This window comes from Opisthocomus hoazin, chromosome 8 (assembly GCF_030867145.1).
Source record: "Opisthocomus hoazin isolate bOpiHoa1 chromosome 8, bOpiHoa1.hap1, whole genome shotgun sequence".
Taxonomy (NCBI): domain Eukaryota; kingdom Metazoa; phylum Chordata; class Aves; order Opisthocomiformes; family Opisthocomidae; genus Opisthocomus; species Opisthocomus hoazin.
Window position 1 is genome coordinate 51,690,692 of NC_134421.1, and position 17,618 is coordinate 51,708,309.

The 17,618-nt window shown below is 39.5% G+C and overlaps 1 protein-coding gene across 1 annotated transcript in view; it reads right to left on the bottom strand.

Moving 5' to 3' along the window:
• Positions 1-2,033: 2,033 nt before the first annotated feature.
• The window catches only part of MOV10L1 (Mov10 like RNA helicase 1), a 38,329-nt gene continuing 22,744 nt past the window's right edge, over positions 2,034-17,618 (bottom strand). The window contains exons 16-26 of the mRNA XM_075429559.1: positions 14,465-14,561; positions 13,177-13,355; positions 12,523-12,669; positions 11,719-11,840; positions 10,781-10,880; positions 10,182-10,346; positions 8,549-8,722; positions 7,656-7,805; positions 5,949-6,056; positions 2,901-3,038; positions 2,034-2,120 (exon numbers count right to left, since the gene is read on the bottom strand). Of these exons, the coding sequence (XP_075285674.1) occupies positions 2,034-2,120; positions 2,901-3,038; positions 5,949-6,056; positions 7,656-7,805; positions 8,549-8,722; positions 10,182-10,346; positions 10,781-10,880; positions 11,719-11,840; positions 12,523-12,669; positions 13,177-13,355; positions 14,465-14,561 (1,467 nt within the window). The remainder of the gene's footprint in view (positions 2,121-2,900; positions 3,039-5,948; positions 6,057-7,655; positions 7,806-8,548; positions 8,723-10,181; positions 10,347-10,780; positions 10,881-11,718; positions 11,841-12,522; positions 12,670-13,176; positions 13,356-14,464; positions 14,562-17,618) is intronic.

The window sequence follows — 17,618 nt, forward strand, 5'->3', positions numbered from 1 at the left end:
GGAAACATCATCAATCTCCACTACAATCACTTCAATGTTCTCTGAAGAGAGCACCAGCACATTGACAAAGAGCCAGGCTGGCAGCAAGTCCAAGCAGGGGCAGGTCTGAACAGTGGTCTGTGGGGCGTGGTACCTCCCAACACAGTCCTGAAGCAAGAGGTCTTTCAACAGGCAACAACTAGGACAGACTCTTAGTTGCACAACTTCCTGAATTTCATGTACAATACTGGCATGGCATCATTGATGCTGGTATTTTCAGCATCATACTGCACAACACAAACCACCAATTCCGGGCTGTCACGAGTGAAAGCAATTTAAGCAGCATAACACCGTGCCACCAGTCTGGAGTGCTGCTCAAGTACAGCTGTGGCTCCGACTGGATACACTCAAACAGCGTAGTTTGGGTGAGAGGTAATTCCGGGTTCTCCGCACCGTGCCACAGTACAGTGCGCCCTTACACAGTATCTGGCTTTGATGTATTACCACGTTTGCCATCTTATGAGTTGCAGTACCTACATACTGTGCATTGCAGAGGAAAGAAGTACAGCGCACACCAGGAATGGAAGTGATAGGAGTGGACTGTAAACAAGCAAACAAAAGCTTTCTCTCCTTTTCCCCCCTTCCATTTCTTTCTCTGTAGGCTATAGTCCTATCCAAAGTACAGATAGCCTGTTACATCTTGTTTCACTGGTAGTTCCTAAACACAGTGGCTAGCTATCCCACTATTCCTAAAGTGTTGCTGGCAAGACTTCATTACCAAGGAGAGGACAAGAAAAAGAAAAAAAACTTAAGGGGACAGCACAGTGCCCAATGAAGCTGACACCAGGAATACTGCTAACCCATCAGGTAAACAAGATACTTTATTCTACAGTGTATTTGTAGAAATACAAAACATAGTTTTAATTCTATTCTCCTTTTTTTTAACCCACTATTTGAGGCATTGTTCTGACATACACCACAGCAGACAGCTGGACTGCAGCAGGAAACCAAGAAAATCCTGTGTGATCTCAGCGGTAAATACAAAGGCCTTAAAAACTGGAAGTAGGGTTTTTGAGCGTGTTTGGCTTAAGATAATCAACATCAGTCAAGTGGAGGTATTAATGTATCATTCCAGTTCACACTGCAGATACATTACTGTAACACTACCATAACAAAATTACAAGACACATATGTTCTTGGGATGGTCCAGTTCTAGGAGGCACTGCAAAAGTCTGAGAAAACTGAGAAACTGAAAAAATAGAAAACAAAAAGCTAATGTAAGAGTTCATCAATATTCTTCTTTTGAAGCTTGGAGGATTCAGGCATACTGTTACAGATTCAGGCACCCTGTTCTATGCAGAGGCATGAAGTCACACACATTTTAAACAGAAAAGCAAGTTGCCACTACTATTTTATACTGTTAAATTTCAACTTTTTCACTTCTTACAAATCTTGTTTGCAGAAACTTCCAACCACTTTAGAATGTGTGCCCTTCCTTGAGGACAAAAGGTGCTGGATCTGCTCAGGACCGAATTTCTGCTAGGTGTTCTTAGTTTCAAAATGAACGGGGACTGAATGCATCTTGAACACTGAAAAACTAGTCACACCTGTCAATTAAAGGGAACAAGATAAAAATTTTGCTTACCTTTCCATGAACAACAATTTTGATTAAAAAGTTTTATCTAGTAGATATTACCCATTTAACAACAAATTACTAGAAGGGACTTGTTTAAATCAATCTTCAAGCAAATGTCCTTAATTCCAGTAAAGTCACCTTGAACATTTCCCTTGCACCCCCTTCCCCCCCATCCGCAAATCCTTACAGTCATCGAATGCATAATGTATCATTTGGGGATACATAAGATACCAAAGTCAACAACAGCTCTTCTTTAATGCTCAGATTCTTATTACGTTTACAGTACTTAAGAAAGCAAAAATCAAATCCTATAATGATATCACAGGTTGCTGTACTTATAAATCTTTCAAACAATACTAACTTTAACAATATTGTAAACTGCTGCATATCTAGCAAGGTTAAAGTGAAGCCCAGACACTCACTTCTGCAGCTCCGAAGGCAGGTCACAACCTACGTAAACTCGATTCATTAAACTGTATTCCAACAGTGCACAGAAACAGGGATCCTACAAGAGAAGACCAATGTTTAATTTAAATCATGCTCCTCTGTGAAGTGAATTGTCAAACAGATTAACACGGCATGTGAATGCAGGAGATTTTATAGGACCTTTTCCAGAAACAGAACTCTACCAAAGGTGCAAGCATGATGTAAGACGGGAGGAAGATACCTATAGCTGCTGTAAGTCACATTTGTTGCACATGGTGTGGGGAGAGTAAAATTTCTATTCAGACCATTTATGGAATAGTGCTTTTCTTCTTACCCGCAAAAAGTCAGGCATAACATCTTACCAGGTATTAAGAAAAGTTCACCTTATTCCTCCGGAAGGACCATGCACGGGTTCAGAAGAAGACCGTCTGCCTGGCAGGCCGTTATATTAACGGGGATCAACCACTTTTGCCCTCCATTTTAAAAGTGAAGCAACTGCATTCACTAAAGAATCTGATTGCATAGGGTTATTCAGAACACGCTTACTGGACTTGCGAGCTGCTGGAGAACTTCAGCATTGAGACTCTGATCTCTTCTAGAGAGAAAAAGGAGGTAGGAGCCCATATGCACAGATAAGCGTTAAAATTTCCTTCGTGCTTGGAAGCCTGCTGTGTGGGTGCCAGAACTGTCCATACTTACAGGAACCTATAGAGGTCAGATCTTCCCAAATGCAGACTAAGAATAGCGTACCAATTCTTAACATTATCTGATGTTCCCTCACATCAGATTAACCCCACAGACCATTCATGTCCTGTGGCAAACACCACATGCAATCCAAAGATATAAGACCAATACTTACTTTCACAAGAACATGAGGATTTCCCACGACAATCAGCAAAGCTTTTGCCCTAGTAATTGCCACGTTAAATCTTTTTGGGTTAGAGAGAAAGCCCAAACAGTATTTGTCATCACCAAATAAGTCTTCATGAGATCGCACCTAAAATTAATTTGGGACAATTTTAGAAATAGAATAATGAGAAAGCAACTTACCTAGCCATAGTGTAACTTTAACACAATATTTGCTTACTGCAGCAATCCACAGCTCAGTGTCAGCAATGCACAAGGTAGCTTCATAATCCAAATTTCAGCTAACTATTTCCCACCACAGGCTTTCCCACAGGTCTATTCTCCAACAGGCTGCTAACGCAATCTCAGCAATTTGAAGAAAATGGTGCACTAGCTTCATTTGAGCAGCAGGACTACCCACTGTAATTTGAAACACAAGATATCAAGCGCTTCCTAAAACCCAGTTATTTTACCTTTTCAGTAGAAGAAATGCTAGAGCTGCTAGTATTCCAGTTCCTACAGCTGAATGAGCTTCACAGTGTGTCCTTCTGCAAGCCTTCTTCAGCAGGCTCAGTGTGCTTTGACTTAGCTTAAAAAAAACAGCCACAGCAACTAATGTGCCATAGCTATGGCTCATTAAATTTTCACCTCTATCTATTTCATCTATATTTGAACCCATCTTTGATAAAATTTTCATGACCTAAATAAGGAGTTCTTATAAATAGGAGCATAGTACTTGCCTAAAACTACTTTAAGAGAGATACAATGCTGGATTGCAAAGCTATGGTATGACGCAGAACAAAGAAAGCGAGCTTAGTACCACTGCTCTCAGAAAAAAAGCAAGCACGAAAATCCCACAAACTCTTCCCACAAGCCACAAAAGAACCCCCAAAAATCAACTGTTCTCCACCCCCACGTTCACTGTACTTTCCAGTGCTTCGGTTGTTTATGTAGCTGTTTTATCCTCCCTTCTCCTGGAAATCCTACGTATTCCCATTAAAAGTAGTCCAGTAATGGCTGTATCTTCAGCTACACATTCCTGGTCTGCACTTCCTCCTTTGATCCGTTTGCCTTGCGTGCCATGACTCAGACTTGCACAGGCTCGGCCTGTACACTGGACACTCCTGCACAGCCCCGAGGGATCCTGGGTCACAAACACCTCAGGAACAACACGTTCCAAACACATAAATCTTTTACTTTAAAGACTTACTGCACTAAAACCCACGTTACCATTTGGAAAAAAAGCAAGCATATGCAGAATTTTTATGTATTGTGAACTGAATTCTACACTGTAGAAATACAGCTATGTAGAGCCTGTCGTACCCACCAAAAGAAAGTCTAAACCCTCAAACACAATCACGTATGCTGGACTGGTATCACTTGCTGATGTTCAAAGCATTAAGTCAGCCTTTCTCTGAAGTTTCCCAACTGTCTCTTCCACTGATCCAGCACAGATTTTCACTTCTGTCCAGGAGTTCAGCGTGCCTACAACGGTGTGCGTTCGATGGATGTTGTCTTAGAACATAAAGGATTGGTATCACATGTTCCAGTTGCGAGAAGCCATCTGCAGAAAGCCTCAGCAGCTGTCAGCTGACTCATCAGCTGATGCTTACACTTCTCAACTCTGTGTTGATTTCTCCTTAGAAGCACAAAGAAAAAAGTCTCCTGTGAAGAGCACCAGCCAACTATCTTGTCTGCCCCTTGTCTTTCAGGCATGTAAGTAGGGTGTAAAGAAGCTGTTGTGGTTCTTCCCTTCATGGGGCTTTTGTGCGAGTTCAAATACCAGGGATATGTCCATGCACTGGAGTAGTATCCAGCATTTAGAGAGAGGGAAATGGCATACTGATCTAACCTCAGCTCAACCTCAGTCTTCTGAAGAATTCTTTCAGCTGCTACAGACAGGATTTCCACGCTCTACGACTACCACATCTTTGTCTGTCACTGGCAGCTAACATGCACTGAGATCGTTCAGAAAAACCAGACATCTGTTGAAGCATATAGGTCATCAAGTTTGCAAAAGAAGGCGAGAGACAAGGGCTGCCAACTTCCAAATAATAACAGCAACTCCCTCCCAGTACTCTGCGACACAATCCTCTCTTTCCCCCTTCGTCAAATGCGGGGGATGGCTCAACAGAAATCTGCAAACATGATCTCCCCAAATGCGCACTTTCCCCCATTTCCTGAACTCTCCCTTTTGTCAACACTTTTCTGAAAGACCCATTTATTGCAAAGAGTGAACCTAAATACCTCTGCATTTTCATGGTTATTTAAAAATCTCTAGTGATGCAGTTTATGCCCCTATACCCTCATAAGTACATAGATGTAGCCAACTGAAACCAACTCTGAATCAAGGAGGTGACGTACTGTTAAAACGATGGCCTGTGACTAGCGTACTGCTGAAGCAGAAACATAGCACGGATTATTTTTTTCTTCCCCGGACCCTTTCTTCAAGGCACGATAGCTTCAGATTCAAAAAGCTAGCACTTAGAAAAGACCTTTACCAACATCCCTGTAATACAACCAGCACAGCAGTTAAAGTACACCATCAAGATGATCATGAAAGACTATCAAGTGCTCTCCTACCAATGCAAAATAAGTAAATTGTGATAAGGGGTGTTCAGCTTCTAGGCACAGTCAGTGTGGCTGTCTGAGAAGTTGTCAGCTGTATACCGCTAAGTGATGACACTCAAACTGAAGGTGAAAAAGAATGTAAGAACCTACATTAGCTTTTATAAGTCAAATAGTAATTACTTCTTAATATTGCAGTTTACACAGTTGTCTCTGTAATATTTTTAACACATCCAGTTTCCATTCTCCCTGTGCACGCTTAAGTGAAAGGTACATTATCCACAAGAAACTAAAATGAATTCAGCACAAGTATCTACAGATGCTGTACTGTTTCCAGACATTTAAAATAAGCTCTGTTTTCAAATACTGTGACAGACTGACAAAAACATAGCTTTAAATTTTTTATATTTAAAAGCCCTATATCAAGAAGGAAACATAGAGAATTAAGACACATAAAAAAAACTCTCCATGGGACCACAACAAATATACATACTGTTGATAAGATGACAACCATGTACTCCTGCCCTTGAAACTCTTCTACTGTGCCAACTTTAATGTCTGCCAAATCAATACTTCTCAGAAGAAATCTGATTTTTTCCACCTATCAAAAAGAAAAAGTGTTTGAAGGAATTTATTTTTACATTTGAGAGTGGATTACTTCAAAATTGAAAATACACTACAGATGTGATTTAACACAAGAGATGTCACAGTGAATGCTTACAACCAAGCTTAGCCATCATCCAGTACTACAGTTTTAAAGTAAAACAGTAACTTTTCCTGAGAAGTATCACACTTATTACACAACTTAGAAGGCGAAGTACTCACTACCATAATTTGAACAGAAATTGTCAGATCTTTAGTAACCTAAATTTTAATGAGTAGAACAACTTCTTCCAAAGTGCATGACACCCAAAACCATGCTCACCACCGATGTGGCACGGCAAGCAGCTTCCTCCAGCCCCTCAAGAAGACCCTGCAGATTCCACCTCTGCTTGCCAGCTGCAGCATGCACAGTGAAAGACAGAGGTGAGATGGGACCTTAAGAACTGTCCCAAAAAGAGAACAAGAAGTCTTGCACAGTGGAATGCTGGTATGTGCGGGATCAATACGTTGTATAGCAACATTAAGTTGCTTGGAGACTATAATTAAGTGCTCTAAGAAATTTACCAAGAAATCATGCCTAGCTAAGCTGAGGATTACAGTCCGTAACCACTTTCTAATCAGCGTTCCTGCAATACAAGGTGACTTTCTTGAAGCGGACATTACTTTTATGCATCTTGCATCACAGGCAGATGAAGGATATTATCATACTAAACGATGCAAAGTGTTCTAGGAGTGCAAGAGGTTCAGTCACATCAAAACGGTATATAAACATTTGAAAAATAAATAGTAACTGTAAATATGGGCAGGTGCATACACCTGACCACTAGGATGAGTGCAGGCAAAGCTCTAATTTGCAAGTGAGATTTCTTCCGAAGGGGTTGATCTTTTCCCACACACCTCACAGCGTTTCCCCCAACCCACGCACGCAAGGCCATGAATACTGAGGTGTGAACACCAAGAAAAACAACATGCACGCTGTCCAGAGCATCCTCTGGAAATGAAAGGAGATTTAATCTTCTTTACAAAATGAAAGCAGGTGTCACATGCTTAACTGACTTGGATATAAGTGTTTTTAAAAACAAAGCACAGATTTTGAAGCTGACATTCAACATTCTCTACAGGTTTAAACAGCAGCACAAACTTCAAGTTTGACTACTGGATAGCTAAGAAGTCCCAGTTCCTCTAGTTTCCTCACAGCCACAACAAGGTGACATGCCACCTACTTCACTACATTTCCCTTCTGTTCCACTCCTCAGTGCAGGGAGCGAGTGACAGATTCAGACTGCTGTTCCAGCTGTTGGATAATAAACTATTGACTTGCACCCTTTCCTCCCTACAACTGAAAAATCTGCTTCTGTCTCTGAAACTGCAAACAGATCTCTCCTTAATCATTTCCTGATTTTTAAAACAAAAAAAAAAAGCAGAATGCTATTACTGCTATCTTTCTCTAGGATTAGATTTCAATGGAAACATCGTTAATGATTGATAATACACTGTGTAATATGACACAGAACAGTGACGTTTTGAGATATGCCTCCCTGCTTTAACAAACCACAGATGAAAAATCAACTTTGAAGTCCTTAGACATCGGTTATACCTGTTTACGATACGGTGTAATCACTCCAATATCAGTCACGGACACTGCCGCATTTTCATTTTTAGCAAGGTGGCAACAGTACTGCATTACTTGAACTGCTTCAGTGGGGTTAAACCACGAAGGACTGTGACCTTCACGTGTTTCACTGCCCTGTATTAGGGGAAAGGAGACGAGACAATGAAGACCAGGTGCAGAATTGACTATGTATTCATTAATAAATTATTCTTATACATACTAAGTGCAAAAAAAAAAAAAGTGATGTAACATTAGATACAGCTTCTCTTCTTTGCTATACACCCTTTCCAATGAACAAGTATCACCTAACATTTTATACTGTTTTTTTAAGCTGGAGAATTTCTATGACAACAGTACTTTAAGCGTGCAACAAAGGAGTTAAAACTCAACCCAGAATAATACGTGTTATCAAGGCATCTTGCTTTTGTGCAAGGTAGAAGAGTTCAAAACCAAGCCTCTCCACGCAGTGGATATTATATCTTTTTACTAACTTCTTGGAACACTAAGAAAAACTTTTTTCCAAAGTACTATATTTCTCCATTGCCTACTTAAGCCTTAGTAATCCTCTCATTTTAGAGGCTTGTATTCATTCTAATGTAGCAAACTGCCATCAAAAGCAATCCAAAGGCAGCAGACTGTAGCTCCATCTCAGTCAATCTGCTATGGATTTAAATTTGTATCCAAAGGCCTCCACAATACACTTTAATGCGCAGCTGCTCAAGTTCTTCGCAAACATTTGACTTCACTAGATGTTTCTAAAACAAGATGGTCAGGAAATCACATTACTTGCAAAAAAAAGTTTATTCTTTTTTCATATCCTTTCTAGAATTCACTCTAAAGAAAACTCATCTCGTTCACTACATGAAGATTTTACATACCCTTATTCCATGAAAAATTAATGGAAATCCCTTCCTGGGCAATTTCCCCCAATGACACAAAGAAGTTACCACTGAAGTGTCTGCACAAACTTCTAGCTCCTTATGATAAAACAATTTAGATGGCAAGGCAAGCAATGCAGAATGGGACCTGTAGTTCTTTATGAGTTTCGTGATCTGCAAAGACAAAACCCAAAATTCATAACTGCCACAGATGATTTTTCATCAGACTTCACAGCTCCCAAGCAGATTCTACCTTACCATCCTCCAGCGTTTAGCTTTTCTGAAGCTGCCGAAGAACTGTATTAAAGGCAAAAACTGCAGGTGTGATCTTCTATAAGTAAATATTAAATAAAAGCAGTTTTCTGAAGGACCACCTCTTTCCTCTCCAAAGGGAAAAAAAGAAAAAAAGAACTGAACGTATGTTATAGATGAATTGCTAATTGTCCAGTTTCTCAAAACATTTGATCTATAGGCACATTCTCTTTCTTTAGGGAGAGTCAGATTCTTTTCATGGGGTTTCCATGCATGTAACCTGTTTTTCTGAGGAAGTCTTGACAGGCAGAAAGACCACCAAAAAGCTGACAGAAGCTAGCCTCAGAAACCAGAAACGTATTTGTCTTTAAATTAAAGAAGAGCCTTAAGGAAAGCCAGTCAGTAATAACCAGCTCAAAAAAAGATACATCCTTTAAAAAGAGTAACATGCGCTACTCAAGTCCAGTGGTAACCTTAAAGCCCTCACACTTCCTGCTCTCTCGCTATGCCAATTCCCCTTAAGCACTGTATAAGGAACACAAGCAAGAAAGTTTGCTGTAGCAGATATTAGGAGGAAGCGTGACAGGTTTTTCAGTGGGCTGAACCCAAGCCTAGGGCCAAACACCCTTGCTTTCCCCTTTAAGTCTGCCATCAGATTTCCTCCCTCCTCTCCTCACCTGATCGTCTAGTCACCTTTTGCCCTCAGTTTAATCCTTCAAAGTGTATTACTGTGACAATGGGAAGGCATTTTAGTACGTTTAGTCCTATATTTCAGATTCATACAACAATTTAAAGCAGCTGAAACAGCTGTGCTCGTTTATGTACTATGCTACCTCTGCCACTTAACACAGACTCTAGGTACTTCGCCATACAGGAGTTTTGGGAAGCTACCCTGCAGAGAAAGAAGTGATAAATAAACAGGAACAGTTTCTTTTTTCCCTTCCTGAAACATGATGTTTGCAAAATTCATCTTTATGTTTAAAGAGGAGGATTTGTTTGTCTTTTTATGTTAAAATTAGAAGTTGTACTTGTTCCTTTGTGGAAAATTAAATTATGAAGTTACGGTAAATGTGGACAATAGAGATGGATGGGAATTTACAGCCCTTCTTTAGAATTCTGCTTTGGGCACCATATTTGAGTTATTCTGCTTAAGAACAGACAACCCCTTCAAAGAAGGTTTTAACATGCTGGAGAGCTCAGTATTCTTGCTGTTCAGGGCATATATTCAAACTAATCAAACTTTCCTAGAGAATTAATGCTCAAAACTAGACTTATCACCAAGCATCAGGGAGCAAGAAGGTGGTAACGAAACTGCAGGAACCACAGTTTCTCCTTTTTGATTCAGATGAAAAAAATAAATAAAAATTGTAGTTTTACTCACCAACAAAGGATTATATGCTCCACAGGCACTGAAAGCATCCTCGTCTCTCAGATATATCTCTCTTGATGTGAGCCTTTCCAGCAAGGACACATTTAATCCAAAAGTCAGTGCAATTTTAGATTTCACTACTGGCCCTAACTGCTTTGGATCTCCAACAAGAACTATCTGTATATGCAATTAAAAAAAAAAATCAATCTTGTATAAAAAGTTATTAAAAATGCAGTTTCAGTAACAATATAGACATTTCAGAATTCAAAGGTCAATTTATAACCAGTATTCTGCTTTCCTCCAAACATCTAATTTGTTCTCAAAGAAGGGTTAAGCCCAGGTCAGTAGTACATTGTTGTCTTAAACTAAAAAAGCTTATTTTTATTTTGACATCTTCCACACCCTGAATCCTGTCGTATCAATGCAGACTTGTTTTAGATGTAAAACAACTCGTTTAACCATGGGAAATGGATAATGTGCATGAATAACATTTATTATAAGTACTTAGAATTCCAGTCTTCATCAGAAAATGGCTGCTGGCATTCTACATCATTCATAAAAAAAGGAAACCAAAACTTTTTTCCTTTCAGTAAAGGACACAGGAGAACTACCTGTCCATTAGCTTCCGAAATCAACCCCACAGGAATCAGGCTCTCTGGTTCACTTGCTTGCCCTGCCTCATCCAGAATCACGTGAGTGAAGTGTCCAAGCCTAGAATTAAATCCCAAGAACCCAACACAGGGCTGATTTCAGACTAGGTCATTCTGCCACCCTGTGGTTGACCTCAGCAATTCTGTTAACTTGTCAAGTGTGCCAGGCAACTCCACCCACACAGGGCAAACATGGATGCTTTCAATATGGCATATAGAAAAAACAACTCAGTAACTTTAGTTTGTCATCTTTGATTTCACTTACATACTCCGATATACACAACCACCACTTATCTTAATTAAAGCATTGTTTATACCAAGGTTAAGACACTTGGAAAAGCTTTCCTTGTTCTCAATTTCCTTCAGCTATTTAATTAGAACAATGCACTTGGTACAGCAAAGACAATCTCCAGGCTTTGCTTCTACCAAACAACTCAAGCCAGTTAGGCTTCACAGTATCCTTTTATAAAATTAAAATCAGCGGAATCTTTAGTTAACAGCACTTGACATGGTGGTTGTTTACAGTTAGTAAAGGTGAGTTGATAAAAACCATATGCAATATAATTTTTAGCGTGCTCAAAATTTTTGGCTCAAAATGATTGTCAACAGCAATACAATTTCCAAGGCTCCCACTGATAGAGGGGGAGAAGTTAATGTTAAAAAACTTTGACACAGTATTTTTAACATTATTCAAGACAATTCTTAAATTTACCATGGAGAAAGTCTTTGCCAAAACATTACTAAAATCAAGTGGTTTGCTAGGAAGTCAATTTCGAAATAGAGGCACATGCAATAAACTGTATTAAAACAGCTCAAGTTACAGTACAGAGGGTATCTAAAAGCTCTAGTTTTTGTAGCATCCAGCTATCTCCATGATATTCCTATCTATAGTACTCTACCGTATTTCTGCTTGATAGAACATTCCTGCACTGCTGCATGTGGTAATTACTATCCTGAACCACAATGCTTTCCAAATATCATCACCATCTTTGCAGTAAGGTTTCACCATGTCATCAATTTGCTGCAGAAACAAAAAGTATTTTGTAAAACAAAATGCTGCTCTAAAACTAGACGTTTCAACTTGAATAAAAAAGCCTGCTGAAAACTATTGTAGAAGCTGAGCAAAACACTTAGATTTAGACCCATTCACACACCGAAACGAATTCCTCATTAATTTGCCTCAACAAAGTAGCACATATGCAAGACATCTGCGTTCTCTTTATCGTAAGGATCAAAACTGAACATATGGATGTTGTATATACATATGTATGCACACAAATATCTACATATATATAAAATGCACACACAACGTGTGCGTACTGAATAAAGATTGTAATCCTACTTGCTTACTTTTCTGTGTAAGTAGTCTTAATTTGAAGACAAAGGCTTGACTTCAGTAACAGATTTTAGGATTGCTTTGTAAGTCAAAGCATCTTACCACATTAAAAATTTCACTGGTATGTACGTGCTACTTGTGGAGTTGAGCACCGCAGGAAAGAAGTGAAGATTCTATACTCCTACAATCAAATTAAGGACTATGACCAACATTTTCCAGTTAATCTTCTGGAAAAGTTGAATTGGTATGTTTGTACTTTGGACCCTAACAAGCCTAATAACCACTGACAGTTACATTACTAAATCAGTATTTTAAGATCAAAATATTAAAATGAAGATATTAACTGGCAGATATCTATAATATTTACCTCTGCTGACCTGAAGATAGCATTAACTCGGACCATAGCTCCTGGTTTTAACAGATTGCTTTGATGCAGCCGCAAGCAAATCAGATCTGTTGCAGCATTTGATGGCGCACAAACCAGAATTCGACTATCTGGTAGAGTATAATGTATCTACATTAAAGAAGATGGACATGAAAAAAAGTTATTTAGATAAGTAGCAATAGCTCAAACATACCCTTTTTTTCTTTTCACTCAATACAGAATCCAGAAGAGTTTTGCATACACGTTGTATTCATCCATCCTTTTGCGGTTCAAGAACACTAGTCTTGACAGTCATGACTAAGTACTCTCAAACTGAGTATACCAACAACAGAATTAATTCGTGGTTATCATAATAATGTATACCTGTGCTTCATGAATATATTATGCACTACTGGAATCACAAGTTAGATACTGGTCACTAAAGCTTTAAAGTAGAAAAGACTTGAAAACAAGCCATTCAGGAATTCTGTTAAATCCATATCAAGATCTTCCCTCTTTCACGGAGCTACAGAAAATGATCTTAAAAAGAGTATTCCGAGAACTCCTTGGGAAAAAGATCTGACGGTACTTACAGAATTACTGCAAGTGTTCCAGCACTGAAAGATAAGAGATGACTGATTTGTCATCCACCATTACCTGTAAAATAGCTTCAATTACTGTTAATGTTTTTCCAGTTCCTGGTGGTCCAAAGAGAACATAAGGTGTTGGACGACATTCACCACTCAGTATCCTATTCACTGCCAGCTTCTGTTGCTCATTCAGCATAGGATTGAAAAATTCACCAGCTCTGTGTTTAAGTGTCACAGTTTCAGCAGCTATAACCAAGATAAGCATATATTAAAACGTGCTTAAATATCTTTAACGTATGTAGATTAAAGCAATTCCAATTCACATTATGCTTCAAAAATTTTTTTTATTTTCCATATATGGTAACAACTAATGAATTAATGAACTCAAAAATTCTGATTTCATAGAATAGCATGTAGAAAATAAGCCATTAATATTTCATAAGTGTATTGGATCTTTGATAAAACTGAAGGCCAGAAAATAACTATGATTATGTAACCCAACAATCTGTAAAAACTCTATTCCGTAATTTTAGCATCAAGCTCACTTTTTTCTCCTAGAATTGCAAAATTTCAGTAACTTTCAGTAACTAGTACTTTGGGGATACTACCAGTACTAGATGACCAGTAGTAAGTCACAACTACTGAATTTTTTTCCTTAATGCTGTCTGAATTTGCCTAGCTTTAGCTTTCCACAGCAGAATCTTATTAACCCTTGGACAGAATTGCATTCTAGGTAATCCATTCCATATTTCTTTAGGCATCCTATTGCTACAAAGTGACAAAATCGCCCTCTTTGGCAATTAAGTACACTGATACTTAAAGTCACACTTTCCAGAAAAGCATAGGAATGACCTGGGCTTTCTGAAAACTTTTCTAAAGCTTTAGCGTCTTCGGCAAAGTAGCTCTCCCAACGATGAGACACAGCATCTCAGTAACAAATTGGAAACTTCGAACATAACCAAAAATTTTCCAGTAGACGACTGGGAAATTGTATTACTGAGTACAAAACATATCACTAGATGTCTGCTGCCCCCTCTCTCACAGTGTTCAAGGCCAGGCTGGATGTGGCTTCGAGCAGCCTGGCCTAGTGGAAGGTGTCCCTGCCCATGGCAGAGGGGTTGGAACTAGATGGTCTTTAAGGTCCCTTCCAACCCAAACCACTTTATGATCCTATGAACTGGAGATGCTGAAGTAATCCACAGAGAGACTCCAACGAAACTTCCTGCTAGTACTGTTCTACAATTTGTCTTTAAAAGAGCAGGAGGATACCCATACTTATCTTGCTCAGCCCTGGTCTGCTGAAGTGATTGCAATCCTGAACTGTTTATACTTGAATAAAACATATTAAAGTATACCAGGTTGGCTTGTTTGCACAGCTACTCTCTTCGTATCTGTTATGTTCCTCTCCCTTGATACCATGCATTTTGCCTGTTTGTTCTGCAGTTTTTTGACCTGAAAATAGCAAGTGAAGATAAATGCATTTATAACCTTAAGATGACAGGCAACTATCTTCACTAACACTTTTGAAGTTGCTAGGTTTTAATTTTTCCTGTTAAATAGCATTATGTCACTAAATAGAGTACCTACTGTGAAGACAGAAAGATACAGTAGTAAAAGAAGGTGCTAGGAATTCCCACCTTAAATTTAAGATTTCTAAAAGTTTGGCTTATGTTAACATCAAACATTTATTTCACAAACACTTTGCAGGCTCAGATGAGGATTTTGAAGCCGTGGCTGAATAACTTGTTTCCTTCCACAAAAGATAACATTCACATTCCATACCACTAAGCAAGATGATACCTCTTTCAGACTGCAGCATGGGAGAAGACTGCTTGTAGGGAATGTGAAGTTTGCAAGGTTCTGGACCAGATGCCTCAATCATCTTAATAATACTAATCCTAATCCAGCGAAGCGACGAGCGTTAGGAGTGGATTGTTCCTTCTTGCACAGGACAGAGGTATCATCCAGAGATGTTTGCTGCTTCCCCAGAGCCATGATGTCATGGAAAGACTGCAAGGCTCATCTACTCCTGACTACTCCCTTTGCTGCTTACCCACGTGAGTACTAGCGACACCTTGAATAGATCAAGTGGAGTACCATGTAGCTCTGTGGTAAGCAATGAGGGGTCCAGGTGATGTTCTCCACCATGCTTCCAGTCAAACAGAAAGGCCCCAGTAGAAGCAGGCATCTTGTAGAACAAAAATTAGCTGTGCTGCTGCTCTCACCAGCACAGCTTTGGGTCTATGTGCAGGAGCTACTCGACTGCACATTACTAATTGCAAAAACCAGAGACGTGTCTGAGTTATTGCTGCAGGAGCAGCATCAATATTGTCTGGTGGTCTGCGACAAATCCCTGCCGGAAGGAAGGCAACATGGGTGAGGCTTCTGACAAACAACTGGCATCAGTGTCCTGATCACAGGTTGTGCAGCTTCCCGGAGATTTCAGCCATTCACATACCAGTTGCAGTTCACCCAGGAAATGTCTAGAATTTCTAGACTGAGTTGGTGACAGCTTCCTAACATCGATGGCTGAAGTACTGATCAGAAATAACACTCTACTAGACTTGCTACTCATATACAGGAAAGAACACATGTTCATATACCAGCTTTTGTTGCAGAGACTGCAAGATTGAAGGAAGGTTAAGCAGGTAAAGCAGCAGAGTCAGAACTCTGGCCCTTCTAGAGCAAACCTCAGTTTCTGTCAGAAATCACCAGGCAAAATCTCTCTGAGAAACTGCTGTGTGGGGAAAAAGGTGCCCAGGAGAGCTAGAAGCTGCTTACTGAGATATGATAAACAAACCATCCTGTTCCACAACATCATCAGGAATTTCAATAGAAGGCCTGCTTAGCCAAGCCTGTAGTTTCTTCATGAATTTATATAGAGCTTATTACCAGCAGAAACAAGGACAGGCAAAAGCACTGCTTGGACAGCTGGACAAAATCAGGAAAGTCAAAGAGATCAAAGTACAGCTGCAGCTAAAATGTGGCAGGGACACGGTAATAAGAAGGGACTGAGCAAATGTTGTGGTGGAAGAGAGACAGTTCAAGCATCATGGAGACTCACAGATGGATAAGAGAAGACAATTTATTGATAGATTATATGGGAAAGAACTCAATGACTTTTCCGTCTCACATCCAGGCTTCCAGATTCCTGTGCAAAGTAACAGTATGGGAAGGAAAGTGACAAGTAACAGGAGGACCATGCTACAAACTGCTTAGAGACACTGGATAGGGTAGATGTGATTCACCATGCTGATATGATTGTGGACATTGCTGCCTATTATCTACAATAAAAAAATAATCATGACAAGCTAAAGAAAGTCTTTGACAGCAGTAAAAAGCTAATATTGCCCCAGTTTAAGACAGACCAAGGAAGACTTAGGGAATAATAGCTCGGCAGCCTCACTCCAGTCCTTGAGAATATCATGGAGCACATCCTTCTGGATTTCCACATCCTTCACATGATCGGAAAAAAGGGTGACCAAGAATAGTCAACATGGCTAGATCAAGACCTTTCATGACCAACCTGATTTTTCTCTATGATGAATAGACTATTATGTAAGCAGACTATTACACTGGCAAAAGAAAAGCAGTCATTGCAACACTCCTTGACCTCAGCAAGGCTTTTGAAATAGTTTACTTCCTGCATCATTCTTATTTGTAGCCTGATGACATACTAGCTAGATCAACAGACAATTAGACAAGTTGAAAACTGACTGAACTACTAGGCTCCGAGAGTATTAATCAACAGTTTGATACCCAGCTGCAAGCTGGTCAAAAGCTAAGAACCCCAGGGTGGTTGTTGGGATCAGTATTATTCAGTATCTTCATCAATGACTCACATAAGACTAAGCAACACCCTTGACAAATTTGCAGACAACACAGAATCAGGAGTCACACCTCAAGTATCTGATGGTGCATCTTCAGTTCAGAGGGACCATAAGAAACTTGGCAACAGAGCCAACAGAAAACTCATGAAATTCAGGAAGGAGAAGGGGAAAGCTCCACACCTGCAACTGCATAACTGTGTTAACACCTCCCATTTGCCCCCAAGCTGACTTGATTTAGTGTTGGTGACAGTCTTGCTTCAAATGGGAGGACTGTGTAACCTTCTGAAGTCCTTTCTAAGAAAGATTACTATATTTTCTTCATATAATTTAACTGGCAGTTAAGAAGCCTGGGTAAATCTACTCAGAACAGGATGATTACGTTCTATCATAAAATTATTTCCTGCCACAGTGACAGGACTTAAGTACTTACTCAACAGTAGCTATGAAAGTTAGTCTAAGACAAATCTGACAATTCCAATCATAATCATACAGGTTTTTTTATAAGCACTTTCCAGTTGAGATGGAGCGCTAGCTTAATAGTATCAGTTATCATAAAATCCCTGTCCCCAGGCAGCAAACAAAAATTTCTGTCATCAGAAAGTGGCAGAATACAACTTTGATTCTTTGATACTTCATCATGCAATTCCTTCTAACAATAGCTGTACAGCAGGTATCTGTT